At 40.5% G+C, this 16,778-nt stretch overlaps 1 protein-coding gene across 2 annotated transcripts in view; it reads right to left on the reverse strand.

Moving 5' to 3' along the window:
• EPS8L3 (EPS8 signaling adaptor L3) overlaps positions 1–16,778 on the reverse strand; it is a 171,966-nt gene that overhangs the window by 133,571 nt on the left and 21,617 nt on the right. For both annotated transcript variants that reach the window (XM_068269530.1, XM_068269529.1), the window contains exons 2-3: positions 10,094–10,136; positions 528–604 (exon numbers count right to left, since the gene is read on the reverse strand). In XM_068269530.1, coding sequence (XP_068125631.1) covers positions 528–604; positions 10,094–10,119 — 103 coding nt within the window. In that variant the 5' untranslated portion in view covers positions 10,120–10,136. The remainder of the gene's footprint in view (positions 1–527; positions 605–10,093; positions 10,137–16,778) is intronic.

Raw genomic sequence — 16,778 nt, forward strand, 5'->3', positions numbered from 1 at the left:
CTGCCCTAATCTAATGTCCCACCATTGCTAAGTTCATGTAAATTTGTCTCCACCCGTGACCACACTCACATTCTGGTCCATGACCACACCCATTTTTCGGCATGGCTACGCTACGCGCACCACGCCACTCCCCCCCCTTTTTACCCCCCCTGGAAAATTTTCTACGGACACCCATGATCAGCCTCCTTTTTTACTTCTAGTGAAAAATTCCTGCAGTTTGTAAGACCATTAACTAGTTGTAAATGTTTCATTTTAACCTTTGTAACCGTTTAACTCTAATAAATTACGTATAAATTGTGGCTTAGGAATCTAGCAAGAGAGAACTGAAGTGCTATCTCACCCCAGGAGTCTGAGAGATGTAAGGAAGAAGTGATGTAAGGAAGCAGTAGTAATTGATTATATAGTATGTACTACAAATAATACTTAATGGAGAAAGAAAACTTCGTTTTGAGTGGTGATAGTCTGTAACACGTTCTGCAACAATTAAAAATAAAGAAAATACATTTGTGATGTATATTTCAACATACCATAGATACTTTTTGCACTTGGCCTGCTGGAGACATTTCTGGAAATGGATAGCTCTCCATGCTGTTCTAGTACTCCACTGAATAGGGACAGAAATTCAAAAGCACACAGTAAATTATTCACAAAGACCTTGATTCATTAAGTTGCACTGCTAAAGCAGCCCAGAAGGAATGCTCGTTAACAAGAAGAGTGGCTGCTATGTAAGGAGCGTGCCTTCATTAGTTACGCACGTTGCTTACATAGCAACGTGCGTAACCTTAAAGTGAACCTCCAGACAAAAATCTACTCAGCAGCACTAAAAAGGCTTGGTGTTTCCCCACATCAGAACTTTGTTTTTCTTACCCAAGCCTCATGTTTAGCTGCACAGAAAAAAACTGGCATTTTTCCCCTGATGCTGTGCAAAGCATGATGGGATTTCTGATGTTGTTGTTCTCCTTCTGCTGTTTTGGTGCAATTTTTTTTATTTTTTTTTATTTTGAATGTGAGATTTGAGGCCTAGTGCGCACAGCTGGGAGGAGTGATCAGGACACAGGACAGTTGGAACTGTGTCTCATGCTCCCTGTCACCTACTTTCAACCAAAAAGATGGCTGCCACCATGCAAAAGATGGGTGCCCCCATGAAATCACAAACATTAGCCTGTTCTACTAAAACAGGGTGGGTAAGAGATTATATTACCTATCTATTTTAATTAACATAACTAATGTAATGTAATGACAGTATGTTTGTTTAGGCTGAAATTCCTCTTTAAATGCGGTTGGTCCTGTAAAGTATTGCGACTGCAATACTTCACTAGCGGCCACTACTATGTTAATTAACATAGTTACTATAACTATGTTAATCAACATAGTAGCGGCCACTAGTGAAGTATCGTGGCCGTGATGCTTCACAGGACCACCCTCATTTAAAGTTACGCGCATTGCTATGTAAGCAAGGAGCGTAACTAAGGAAGGCATGCTCTGTAGACATGCTATGTAAGGCGAGCATAGCGGCCACTCTTCCTGCTAACGAGCGCTCCCTCACATTAAGCTGCGCTGCTTAATGAATCAAGGCCAAAGTAACAGACATTCATACCTTTGTTTCAGGCTAAAAACTAAATCCAATACTGAGCAAGGCAAAGTTTAATAGCAGTCAGAATATAGACAGTATAAAGAAGCAAAGTGATGGACAAAATACCTGCTCTAGGGAGCGTGGCTTGCTCGCGCAGTGAGATAGATGCTGCTCAGTGAAGCTCCGGCTCCCAGCCCACATAAACTGGCTCCCACCCCCACAACACTCTTAAAATAGCAACATTCTCAAAAAAAGAAAGCAATCTATTGCTCTTAAAAAGCACATAGATGGGGAAAACCTATATGATATATGGCGCAGCCAATATGCATTAGAAAGAGACTATACTTATTTTTCATACATCCATCAATCATACTCTCGCATAGATCTAGCTCTATCAGATAAATATCTCACAATCGAAAACTGGGTTAATAACATGGTCAGACCTTCTCCCTCTGATTATAGATATACTCGAGAGCAACAAAAAGAACCATCTTCCCCTTTGGAGACTCAACAATTCACTACTTAACTATCCTGATGCAAAAGAACAAATTAAGAGAGAACTAACCGAGTTTTTCAAACTAAATGCTACTCCAGACATAAATACTCAGCTTCTTTGGGTGACACACAAAGCTTTTATCAGAGGTGCCTGCAGCTCGTTACAGGGTAAAATAAAAAAAATTAAGAACAATAAAACACCAAAACCTACTAAAATAAGTTCATGACTGTGAAAAAAAAAATCATAAGACTAATCCAACTATGCAGAACCAAATTTATAAAAAGCCAGAAACGAGCTGCAGACATTCTACTTGTACAAATATGAACACAATCTTTTTAGAATAAAAGATAATTTCTATGCACAAGGTAACAGAGCAGGGGCTCTACTGGCCAATCAGGTTAAAACTAAACAAAGACGAGCTAACTTGTCACGGATTTGGGGTAAAGATCAGAAAACTAAAATAATAGATCCAAAAGCAATAGCCAACCGTTTTGCAGAATACTATGCATAACTATACAATCTGAAAGATGCTAGGGACTTTCCTCAACCTACCCCAGAAATTATACAAACTTTTTTAAAGAAAATTAACTTACCTAAAGTAAAACAAGAAGATTTAGAGTTATAATCAACCCCGATCTCACCTACAGAAATTCTAAAAGCAATCAAATCCATAGAACAAAATTAATTGCCTGGTCCAGATGGCCTAATTAATGAATATTACACACTTTTCACCCACCAACTCCTCCCATATATGGACAAACTATATAACGCCATAAAATCTTCTGGCCTCGCTCCAAAAGAAATGCTACAAGGGCTTGGAACCCCGTGGCTCCCTGGTTGTATGGGGGCATTGGGGAGCCTCCTCATGGCGCTCCTGGATAGTGCTAATGCAGCATGAACTAATCCCTGCATGGCAACCGATTTGTAGTATTAGTTTTAGACCCTGCATATTTTGGCATTCGAAAGCAATTGCATATTTGCATGAGCAATGTCTCGTGATTAGCCAATTAGGCCAAATTTGCAAAGCCACATGTGTCAGGTTTAACTTGGTGTTTGATGCACACATAAAATTCTCTGCTGTAGTGTTTCCACATTCTTTCCCTTTGGAGGCAGGTGGTGGATGGCGTGTTGTAGGTGGAGAGAGCCCTGGAGCAGGCTGTCTGCGCCTGTCCTCCCCCCCCCCCCCGCCTTGAGTGTGTTGCGTGAAAGCCAGCCCTTAGCTCCAAAGCTGTGGGTGGCCTATGCTTCACTCCTTTCTCATGTGTTGCTCCCAAGTCGTGCTCATGTAGCAGAACGCAATGGACGTAAAGGTAAGTGCCTGTTTTTAAATTTTGGGAGGTGGGTGTGAGCGGCTCTTCCCGGCGCTGGCCACGCTTGGAGAGGTCGCCTGCACCTCCCAGCCTCCCCCTCCAGAGTGCCACTGTGTGGTGTCTGAGCAGTGAGAGGGCTTGGAACCCCATGGCTCCCTGGTTGTACGGGGGCATTGGGGAGCCTCCCTGTGGTGCTCCTGGATAGTGCTAATGCAGCATGACATAATCCCTGCAGGGCAACCGCTTTGTGGTATTAGTTTTAGACCCTGCATATTTTGGCATGCAAAAGCAAATGCATATTTACATGAGCAATGTTGCATGATTAGCCAATTAACTCTGCTGTAGAGATGCTACAAGCAACTATAGTAACCATCCCCAAAAAGATCCATACATAACTAGTAATTTTAGACCAATTTCACTCCTAATTACAGACATAAAAGTGTACACTAAAATTCTGACTGGGGAACTTCATTCCCTACTTAATTGGGCAAGATCAAGTTGGCTTTATCAAAGGCAGACAAGCCTCACACACCACAAAAGAGTAATTAATCTTATTCAACTAGTAGAACATTCTGGAAGGTCTTCTCTGCTCTTCACTCTAGATGCAGAGAAGACATTCAATAGAATAAATTGGAGCTACCTAGATCCCACCTTAAAAGAATACAGCCTACTTGAAGCCTTCTCAACTGCTATTATGGCTCTATATAGCTCTTCGTCTGCTACATTATATACATCCGGAATGTCATCAGACCTATTTAACATAACAAATGGGATGAGACAGGGGTGCCCACTCTCCCATCTCATCTTCAACCTTCTAATAGAACCCCTTGCTGAACCCTTAAGACCAAACACCAATATACCAGGAATCCCACACAAATCAACAATCCATACAATAGGACTCTATGCAGACGATGTCATTATTTCTATCTCCAATGTAGAAAAATCCCTTACTGAGATGCATAAAACCCTAGAACAATTCACTAGAATCTCTTACTACAAATTTAATTACACCAAATCGCAGTTATTGGAATAAATATAAACGACGAACTCTACAGAAAGTTGAAACTCTTGTTTCCATATAATAAATCATCAGTCCCATATCTTGGTATGAACTTAAAGAGAAACTCCGACCAAGAATTGAACTTTATCCCAATCAGTAGCTGATACCCCCTTTTACATGAGAAATCTATTCCTTTTCACAAATAGACCATCAGGGGGCCCTGTATGACTGATATTGTGGTGAAACCCCTCCCACAAGAAACTCTGAGGACTGTGGTACTCCTGGCAGTTTCCTGTCTGTGAACCTTGTTGCATTGTGGGAAATAGCTGTTTACAGCTGTTTCCAAATGCCAAAAAAAGCATGCAGCAGCAGCTACATCACCTGCCAACAGTAAAAATGACACCATGTAATAAATGTCAGAATGTAAATCAGGGATTTAAAAGATTTTACAATGGGCAAACACTGACTAAATAATATATACATAAGTATTGTAAAAATTAAGCACTTTTTTTTATTATATTATTTTCACTGGAGTTCCTCTTTAATTGCTCCTAGTAAACTTTTATACACCAAAAACTACCCTCCTACACTAACTAAAGTAGAAAAATTATGTAACGAATATAGAAAATTTTATCTCATGGTCAGCCCTGGTCAAAAGGGCGATTCCCCATAGAAATATACTTATTCAGAACAGTGATTGTATCAGTCCCAAAAACCTTCTTTAACAAACTCAATTCAATTATAACTACATTTATTTGGCCTAGTAAACATCCAAAATTGAATAGAAGAATCATATCCACACATACCTCCAAAGGAGGAATGGGTATCCCTGACTTTCAGACATACTATTTAGCAACGATATTAGACCAATCTCGTATACTTTTCACGAGGTCATGTGATACACGCTGGGGAGCAATAGAAAAACAAATAGATGGACAGTTGTTCATTTATAGCATAATTAGACTCTTAGCGAACATACCATACACTCCTCCCTTCTTACTGGCAGATAAGACTACCATAAAAGCAAGGAAAATGTACCCAAAGGCGATATATTAGACAACCTTGCCTGTTTCCCATTGCAATGTATTAACTCTTTGATTCCAGACTTTAAAATAAACCTATGGTTGAAGTCAGGAGTTAAAACCACCCATCAACTATACGAAAACAAGAACCTGAAATCTTTTCAAAGCATATCTGCCTCACATCAATCTCTACAAAATGAACAATTTAATTACTTAAAGGGAAACTTAAGTGTGAGATAAAAAATGACTTTTACTCACGTGGGGCTCCCCTCAGCCCCCTGCAGCTGAACGGTGCTCTCGCCGTGTCCCTCCGATGTGCCTGGTCTTGCCGGCGGCCAGTTCCGGTTTGGCCATTACCGGCCGTCAGGCTGGGAACGTGGCTGATTATCCGCGTGCCCGGCCGCAATAGCGCCCTCTATAATGCTATTGCGGCCGGGGACGCGGATAATCAGCTGCGTTCCCAGCCTGTCGGCCGGTGACGGACAAACTGGAAGTGGCCGCCGCCGAGACCAGGCGCATCGGAGAGACATGGCGAGGGCACCGTTCAGCTGCAGGGGGCTGAGGGGAGCCCCAGGTGAGTAAAAGTCGTTTTTTATCTCACACTTAAGTATCCCTTTAAGACTTCAAAATTTTTACAGAAATCCAATTTAATACCTTTTCAAATATATAAAGATATTCTGAGGCTACTGAATCTCCAGTTTAAACACATTAAAGGAATCTCTATTATATACAGTATAATATCCTATGAAGCAATAAATTCAATAAATCCTGGTTCATCCACAAATGGGAAAGAGATCTGAAAACTAAATACACAGACGCACAGTATCTGAAGGCTATACACTCACTATTGAACACTACCCAATGTGTTAACCACAAAGAAATGAACCATAAACTAATATATAGGTGGTACTTTACACCAAAAAGTTATTCTCATTCTCTCAGCCGCTCAGACAAATGCTGGGGAAACTGCCAAAGGTAGGCTCGCTAATCCACATTTGGTAGGACTGTCCATATGGTAAAAAGACCTGGTATAAAACATTCCATCTAATAAGTTCTACTATAAAAAAAAACCAATAAAAATATACCCTGGCCTGGCTCTCTTTGACCTTTGAGGATTAGAATTATTCCCTCCAATGCACCGAAAAATCATTATAAAAATATTACCTTAGCAACTAAGGTGGCAATAGCCAGACACTGGAAAGACTCCAGGTCACCCACAATAGAAGAAATCATATAAATAATTAACACTTACCAAGATTACAAAAGGATTTTTGCTAACCTTCACAACAAAATGGCTAGATTCGAACAACATGGGAATTATGGAAGAGAGATATTCTCTTGAACAAATGATAGTATAACAAGTTAATGAAGGACACAACTCGTACATTAGTCGGTCACTAGAAGCCAACGAGGTGCGCAACGCGGACGGACAGGAGGGACCCGCTCGGTCCACACTACTGGGACCCTAGGCGTGCTATCTTGTTCCTCTGATGAGGCCCTAAGCAAGTAAGGGTGAAACGGCTGTAAGGGCAGCAAACCTGGAGCATCCCTGAGCGCACCCACGCTTCTGTCCACACTCATGCCTGCTACTGCACGTCTACAATAACGCAAGTATTGCCTGCACTGCTCATCTCTTGCTCCTCGCATGTTTCTTGGCTTGGCTCTGTGCTAGCTTTCCAATGCCTATGGACAGTTTTTTGTCACGTTTGCTTAACGCATAGAAGTGATTTTGATGGTTGATGATTTGCAGCTTTTTGCTACGTGCATGGAATGGCAATAAATGACAACAGTTTTATCCATGAGTGCCTGCCCAATTTTTTCTCCTGTGAAATAACTCGTACATTAGGTGAACGTTTTGCTGACTTATAAGGATATGAATATTTTTGTATTCTGTCATAGATATTAATTCTGTAATTGGGCACAACAAGTTTCTTTTTATACTTTATCTTTTGTGTTTTTAATTTTAATTTCTTTTTTGCAGCTTCTAGGATGCGGTTGACAGGTGAGTGGTTAGGGAGGGGACCGTGTGGGAGATGTGCCTACACGGGGCGTCCCTGTAAACGATGCAATCCACGATTGCATCCAATCGAAGCCTCCCACCTGAATGCTAATTTATGTAATTCCTGCTAGATTTGGTACAGCAGGCAAAGGGTGTATGACAGTACACCTGATTGGCTGACTGGCGTCTGCTGGCCAGATAGAGGCAGGATATTGCTCTGCCTGGAAGTTAGCAATTGTGTTTGTTGCAGTTGGCATTCAGTTTAGAGGTGGTGGGGTGAGTTCTCTGGAGGTGAGAGGTCCAGGGCTTGCCCACACTTCCCTCTAGGTGTCGCATGGTGGTTTGGGGGCCCCAGTGAGTGAGAGAGACCTGGGGCCCCTGGGCTGTCATGTGGACCAGTGTTTGTGATTTTAAATTTCTTTTTTGCAGCTTCTAGGATGCGGTTGACAGGTGAGTGGTTAGGGAGAGGACCGTGTGGGAGATGTGCCTACACGGGGCGTCCCTGTAAACGATGCATTTCACGATTGCATCCAACCGAAGCCTCCCACCTGAATGCTAATTTATGTAATTCCTGCTAGATTTGGTACAGCAGGCAAAGGGTGTATGACAGTGCACCTGATTGGCTGACTGGCATCTGCTGGCCGGATAGAGGCAGGATATTGCTCTAGCTGGAAGTTAGCAATTGTGTTTGTTTGCAGTTGGCATTCAGTTTAGAGGTGGTGGGGTGAGTTCCCTGGAGGTGAGAGGTCCAGGGCTTGCCCACACTTCCCTCTAGGTGTTGCATGGTGGTTTGGGGGCCCCAGTGAGTGAGAGAGACCTGGGGCCCCTGGGCTGTCATGTGGACCAGTGTTTGTGCTTTTTATTTTCTTCTTTGGACTTAAGAACAGTAGATATTATTTGTTTGATACATCATTCCTAGACAAATGTAAAAGATGTCACTCATACTGTTACTTGGCTGTTCTTTGTTCCTTTAATGTTATCTATCTCTACATTTTTAATTTCATCCTTGTTTTATATTAACTTAAATAACAAGTGATATGTAATGATATGTTACAACTGACATTCTACAATTTATGCAATTCCACTCACTAAAAAGCTTTTGAAAATGTGCTTAGAACTGCAGTAAATCTTGATTCTTTTCTTCATTAAATTCAGACGGTTGGTGTTTTAATCATCAGTGACCATGTGACACCCGATGTAGGAAGAATGATAGATGCAAGATTATATTTTCCAGCATCTTTATATCACAGAAGAAATCATGTATTTGCATAAGGGAGGGGAACTTATGTATCGCAGGAAAATGGTGGTTAGCAGTTGTGAGATCTCAATCTGCTGAAAGGAAACTAACCAGGCAATAAAGGTCTTAATCTAGTAAGGATAAATACATAGCTGCCGACAAGCAGAGCTATAAAATGTTTTTTTTTATTATTATTATTTAAAGGATAACTGTAACAATAGGGATATGGAGGCTGCCATATTTATTTTGTTTTAAACAATGCCAGTTGCCTGACAGTCCTGCTGATCCTCTGCCTCTAATACAATTAGCCATAGACCCTGAACAAGCATATGCAGATCAGGTGTTCCTGACATTGTTGTTTGTCAGATCTGACAAGATTAGCTACATGCTTGTTTTTGGTGTGATTCAGACACTACTGCAGCCAAATATATCAACCGGGCTGCCAGGCAACTGGTATTGTTTAACCACTTCATCCCCAAGGGTTTTTACCATAACGGACCAGGGCAATTTTCACCTGTCAGCGCTCCTACCTTTCATTCGCCAATAACTTTATCACTACTTGTCACAACAAAATGATCTATATCTTGTTTTTTTGTCCACCAGTTAGGGTTTCTTTGGGTGGTACATTGTGCGAGGAATGAATTTATTATAAATGCATTTTAACAAGAATAATACTAATAATGAACAAAAATTAAAAAAAAAAAACATTATTTCTCAGTTTTTGGCTATTATAGTTTTAAAATAAAACATGCTACTGTGAATAAATCTGCCCGTTTTTCCTGGTTATTACAACATGTAAATTATGTTCCTAGTCCAATGTATGGCGACAATATTTTGGAAATAAAGGTTTTACTTATATTTGTATTTTTTTTTTTACCACTCACACTCATTCTCTGTGCTTAGAACGAGCACAGAGACAGTGCTGTTACAGCAAAGCTCATTGTCTTCTCATTGAAGCCATGATCTTTTCCTTACGGGCACTTTGATTGGTTCAGGGAAGACTTCTTCCTTTACACCAATCATGGCTCTGTGGGTTTCAACTGTTACCCGTGGCTGGGGGAATGCACATTCGTGGATGGTAGTGGCAGCTGTGGAGGATTTTTTAAAACGTCCTGTGGTCCTTTAAGAGGGACCAACAGGATGTTTTAAAACTACGGGCAGGTGGGTAGTGGTTCAAAGGAAATAAATATGGCAACCTCCATATCCCTCTAACTTTAGTTGTTATTTAAATCAGTACTTATAGTTCAACATGAATGCTTTGGGAATATACTTTGATCAGTTTTTGGTTTTGTTAAGCTTTGAGAAAAAAACTGTTGTCTATGGAGCAATGAGGAATATGGCAACAATAATACTCATTTTATTTTTCAATTCACAATTATAATTATCGTAAAAATTAGTAACAGAAATCTTATTGGTTGCTAAACTATGATATAGCCCTTCAAAATAAGTTACTTACTCTATAGCATTCAGGTAATCATCCATATTTAGTAATCTTGGACCTGAAAAAGAATGAAAATCATTATAAAATTCACCATTAATAAGAAATAAAAAACCCCTATATTCTCAGAAGTATTATGATGCCTGTCTTAATACACACATTAAGTTTAATGACATCTCATTCTCAATCAACAGCCTTTAATACGGAGTTGGCCCACCCTTTGCAGCTGTAACAGCTCAAACTCTTCCGGGAAAGCTTTCCACATGATTTAGGAGTGTTTTATGGGAATCTTTAGCTATTCTTCCTGAAGAGTATGTGTGAGGTCAGGCACTGATCTGATCTAGCTCACAGTTTTTGCCTTCTAGTCACTCCAGAGGTGCTCTATCAGGTTAGGTCAGGGTTCTGTGCAGGACTGTCAAGGCCCTCCACACCAAGTACACTTATCCATGTCTTAATGGGCCTTGCTTTGGGCACTGGTGCCCCATCGTGTATGGAAAAGAAGGGGCCAACCACAAACTGTTTCCACAAAGTTAAGAACATGAAATTGTCCAAAAAGTCTTGGTATCTTGAAGCATTCAGATCCCCTTTAACTGGAACTGAAAGGGCCTATTGCACTTGGTGATTTAAGGCTGAAATGCAGCTGCTCTTCTGTGGAAAACAATTCCACCAAACTCTCTGTGGGCTGTTCTAGAGCAGTGGCGCAGCTAAGGAGCTATGGGCCCCGGTGTAAGGTTTACATTGGGTCCCCAAAGCGCTCTATACATAACAATTAATACGGCGCACCAAAACCTGCAAAGGACAACCACAGTGTCAGAAGTGCAAGGAGGGGATGGGGAACAGTTTGTTAATGATTACTACTAATAGAAGCAACTATAGAAGTGAAAATGACCAGCATAGGACCAATAGAGAGCTAATACTGTGGTTGAGGATGTGCTCCTCAGGGCCCTTCTGACCCAAGGCCCCCGATGCGGTCGCTACCTCTGCAGCCCCTATTGCTACGCCACTGTTCTTGAGTTAATCTGAAGGTTATATGAAGTTTAGAGGTCTGTAGCTTTTAACTGCAGAAAGTTGGTGACTTCTGCACAATTCACTAAGATCATGCTGGAGATAATAAGGCAAGAGAAAACGTACCACCACACAGTAAGACAGTTATCTTATCTCTTCATTCCTTAAGTTACCTCCTCTGTAGTTAATTTACCTCCTCTGTAGTTATTTTCACACGCAGTTAATAAACAGCCTGTCTTTAACTCAAAGAGGTAAAGAGACTCTGAAGCGAGAATAAATCTCGCTTCAGAGCTTATATTCAGCAGGGGCATGTGTGCCCCTGCTAAAACGCCGCTATCCCGCGGCTAAACGGGGGTCCCTTACCTCCCAAATCCCCTCGTGGAGTCCCGGGGATCTCTTCCTGGTGAGGCAGGGCTAATGGCCGCAGCCCTGCCTCCATGCGCGTCTATCAGCGCGTATCTCCGCCTCTCCCCCGCCCCTCTCAGTCTTCCTTCGATGAGAGGGGCGGCTGAAACAGCGCTGAGAGGCAGGGCTGCAGCCATTAGCCCCGCCTCAACAGCAGCAAAATCTACGACCAAGTTGGTTGCGGATTTTGCAGGGGGAGATTTGGGAGGTAAGGGACCCCCGTTTAGCCGTGGGATAGCGGCGTTTTAGCAGGGGCACACATGCCCCTGCTGAATATAAGCTCTGAAGCGAGATTTATTCTCGCTTCAGTGTCTCTTTAAAGACAGAAGAGTTAACTTTAGGTTTGCCTGAAGTAAAATGTTTCCTGAATAAGACATGCCTCATCACCATGGTGATCACTCTAGAAAGTTATTAAAGACAGGAGATAAGCTTAGTGAATTGAGGGCAATGTGTGCCTCAGGATGTGCTGACCCTGTGCTGTGATTTTATGTGGCTTATTATTTTGTGGCCGAGTTGCTGTTTTCCAAATTGCTTCCACTTTGTTATAATACAACTAACAATTGATTGTGGAATATTTAGTTAGGAAATCCCATAAATGGACATTTTGCACAGGTGGCATTGTATCATGGTACCACATGGAATTCACTGACTGAGCTTCTGAGAGTGACCCGTTCTTTCACACATTTGTAGAAGTAGTCTGCATGCCTAGGTGCTCAATTTTATACACTGTGGCCACGAAAGTGATTAGAGCACCTAAACTTAATGTCCAGCTCAGCCATTCTGTCAAAACCAGCAGGCATTGAGGAAAAGGCATTAAAAGGCTTTGGGAGCTACTTTTTTTTATTTTTATTTTTAATTTAATAAAAAAAAAAAGTTGAGAAAAATAGAAAAGTGATTCACTTTGAGTCTTATTAGGTTTTGCACTTTTCTGCACTTTATTTTGATGTTATACAATACTTGCCCACATCTAACCAACTAATTAATACAAAATTTAGGCTAAAGAAAAAAAGATTTTCTTTACCACACTGCCAGGAGACGTAATATTTGCAGTGCTGTGTTAATTGAATCTTTGATTGTTAATTGAAACATGATTTTAACAATTTGCACTTAATGCTGGCGATTTTTGGACTTGAATCAGGTGTAGGAGGTTCTTGTAGATCAGTGCCCCATGTAGAGCAGTGCCCCATGAGTTTCTGCAGAAAATTCCTTGCTTATAACTTTATGGCTGATGTCAACATGGATCCTAGTGATAAGTTGAGCAAGATATCTGCGTACTACACACGTCACTGGGCTGCTATCTACGCTTGCGTATAAATAGGATTGCCATTATTGATGCCTGCATGACACAAACAAATGCTCTGTCAAAGTATTCCGTGTGTGTTTTTGCTATAGCTATGCTATGTATGGCTGTCTACTGCTTATGCGGTAATATCGTCATACTGTGATGCCTATATATCACATTATATTTTGGTTGCAATTTTAACCAAAAGATCTCATAGATTTATAATTTTCTATATAGCTAGGTTCTTAAATGATTGTTTTCTGGTTGCTTAGTTACAACAGGGGAATGGGAGATCGCAATATATTTAGCTATGTGTGCCTATATGTGTATTTTCTTAGAATGTTATGAAGTTATTCGCTAAAAGCACACAAAAAATGCATAACTGTAGTTTTAGTGTTTGATACCCAATAAAAAGTAAACAGACATTTAATTAAATGAAGTAGTAGCAGTAGGGTATTGTACTGTGTTAGCCATCAGTAAAAGCAAGAAGTTTTAAATCAGGATGATACAATTTATTGGATAACTAAAAATGAATAAGAATAAGCAAGCTTTCGACCTTGCAGCCTTCGTCGGGCTTACATCTTAATTAAATGAATAATTTATTAAGACCACTATGCAACACCACCAGTCCACATGATTTAACTAGTAGAATGGGCCATGTCCCTCCTGTGTAAGTCATACTTTCTCCTTATTCATAGAACAACTTCTGTACCAATGTAAAGGCCAGGCAACAATCTCATGGAGGAGATGTGGCTGGACTTCCACACCAAGATCACCATTCAAATTCAGGAACCTGCTATAGCTCAGAAGAATTCTGTCAATATCAGCATCCAGGTGGCAGGGTTGGCAAGGCTGTCTGGCATGCAGCTATACCACCAGTTAGTTCTACAGTGATCCACTGCAGCCTGGGTTCTTAAAGGACCACTGTCACCAAAATCTTAAAATTTAAAATATATGTAAACTTATACCTATAAGAAGTATGTTTCTTCCAAAGTAAAATGAGCCATAAATTACTTTTCTCCTATGTTGCTGTCACTTACAGCGAGTAGTGGAAATCCGACAGAACTGACAGGTTTAGGACTAGCCCACAAACTCATGGGGGATTCTTAGGGTTTTCTTTATTTTCAAATGCACTTAGTGAATGGCAGTTTCTCCATCCAACTGCTAAAGAAGTGTGCAGCGAGCACAGAGTAGGGCCAGCATTTTTGTATAAATCTTTTTCAAGAAGTGTCTTTATAAAGAATAAAGGCTATGCTGTGAATCCCCTATGGAAAGATGGACTAGCCCAAAACCTGTCGTAATGTCAGATTTCTACTACCTACTGTAAATGACAGCAACATAAGAGAAAAATAATTTATGGATCATTTTACTCTGGAAGACACCTACTTCTTATTTGTATGTTTTTACATATATTTTACATTTTAAGATTTTCACGACTGTGGTCCTTTAACACATGGCACATGTCCCCCTGGGGTTACTTGGGATGGGTTTAGAGGGCGCTTGAACTTGTAATAGTCTATTAAATTGTGCGTGGGGATTAAAAACAAATCCAACTCAATAATATATAAACATAAATACGGTAAGTATTATAGCTAATTTAGATCATAAAGTAAATCATAAGCTAATCCATAATTGAAATCAAAATCAAACTACACATAAATTATATGTATCTGTAGTTGTGTCACTGGGTGCTCTGATTGTATAGTATGTTGAAATGCTCATGTACCTATGCTAGTCCCCATTATTTTTTGTATGTTGTTGCTATAGAAATAAAAATATTAATAAAGAAATGTTTGAAAAGCATTTATAATACAAATTCTGAATACACTTAATAAATATATCAGTCAAGAGGAACTTGGGATGCTGTTGTTCACAACAGGGGGTACTCAATAGTGACCCTCTTTCACAAATGGCCTACATTTTGTAATAATGTTAAGAAATACTGCACCAGATGATCTCTATACTAGAAGAAAAAGCTTAAAACGTCAGCAGGATGTCAAGAATTCTACAATGCCCACCATATTTCTCTATTGAAGGGTTCACTCTACATTTGCCCAATAGAATGATTATAAAATAAATTAGGTGTTTACATGTACTGTAAACCTGGTGTCACAGACCCTACTGCAAAATTAAACATGTGCTTAGTTGAGCTACATGACTGGATGAATGACAACTGGTTAAAATTAAATGCGGGAAAAAATTGAGGTTCTTGTTATGGAAGGTTAGCGACTGACAGCAAAGCAGCTCCTGTCTCAATCAGTACCACTAGGGATAGGGAGTTCTGACCTGAATAGCTCAGACTTTGTTCACAACTTAGTTGTACTGATTGATGGAGAATTAAACTTTAGGAATCAAATCTCAGCTGTAGGGAAATACTCCTTTTTTTACCTAAGGAACATCACAAAAAGAAGCACCTAATACCTCCAGTGGATCTTCCAACCCTAGTTCATGCCTTCATCACATCACAGCTAGACTATTGCAATGCTCTCTATACAGGGACCTTCCAAATAAAGACCAGCACCGTCTGAAATTAGTGTAGAATGACCTTGCAAGACTGTTAACAAATCAACCCCCCACGGCCACATAAGACCGATTCTCACTCACTTTACTGGCTACCCATAAAATAGAGCATCCTCTTCAAGAATGACTAATTAACATTTAAATCTTTCCACAATTTGGGCTCTGGATTACTGAAGGATTCGTTGCAACTGCATCACATCTCCCACAATTATAGACCAAAAGGATATAACAACTTGACATTACACACGCCCCATGCAATATGCGGCAGCCACGTGGGATGCGAATGCAGGAGCAGCTGGATACTAGCGGCATCTGGAACAGGTGAGATTTTAATGCACAAACACCAGGAGGGGCACATTTAAATTTGGGGGAGCAGAGGAGGAGGCAGCACCATGAAGGCCGATTCCCAAGAGATTTTGTGCTGAAAACAATCCGGAATCGGTCTGTAGTGTATGGGCAGCCAACAGATCTCTCTCCGATCAGATTGGAACAGAGAGAGAATCTGTCTCTTGATCGATATGCCCATACGTTGCTAGATGTATAGACACCTTTGCTGATTTTGGAGTTGGAATAGTCCACCTCTTCATGGGTGATTGTAGAGGCACAGTCCAGCTGTTGGAATAGTGCATACAAAAGTAGGCAGACCAGCTGGCATCTCTCTATATATTCCGGTAAGTGCTTTTGAAAAAAAAAAAATAAAAAAAAATTAGAGAATTTCCCATTGAGAGATGTACTAAAGCAAAACTCATCAGTAAGAGGTTTAGAGCTGTAAATTTAATCATATCTACTGTGGTAGCTACATAGTAAAAAGAAATTCACATTTTGTTTTGTTCTGAGACAAATAAACATACAGTATCTTATTTGAAAACTTGGAGAAGTGCAAATGAGTCAGGCCAAAGATCCCACTTGCTCTATACAAGGGTTCCACACATTCTAAAATAAGGCCAGTCTCTCAGAGATTATAGCATTAATTGACTCATGTAACATTAGTTTGCTGACTCTCATCTTCACCTGGTCAAACTGCAAACATGACTAAACCACTCTCAAAAGCTTGCCTTAATGTGACATATGAATTTTGAGGAAGTCGTTATTACTTCATTCAAAAAGTGTGATGATTTAGGGTTCATTCATGTATAAGATCAGAGATGTAAGTAGAACAGGAGCAGTGGAATAATCTGAATGCAAAGCACCGTAGGATTTGATCCTAAGGAAATTTGCAGAGAGGTGTGTCGGATGATGAGTACTAAAAGCTTCATCCGCACCATTATTTAGAGTCTAGTTAGTGGAATTCAGATAAGAGCCTGTTGTTGTATTCAAGGTGAGAGATAATGACAGCGTGTAGCAGGAGTTTGGTAGTCTCTTGGTATATGAAGGGGTAAATTATGGAAATATATCAAAGGGGAATGTGGCAGGACCTAAGGCAGGTCAAAGGTGACAAGAATACAGGCTGCCCTTGGGGTAGGGTTTATTTACAACTAGAGAGATGTCTGG

This window comes from Hyperolius riggenbachi, chromosome 2 (assembly GCF_040937935.1).
Source record: "Hyperolius riggenbachi isolate aHypRig1 chromosome 2, aHypRig1.pri, whole genome shotgun sequence".
NCBI classification, from domain to species: Eukaryota; Metazoa; Chordata; class Amphibia; order Anura; family Hyperoliidae; genus Hyperolius; species Hyperolius riggenbachi.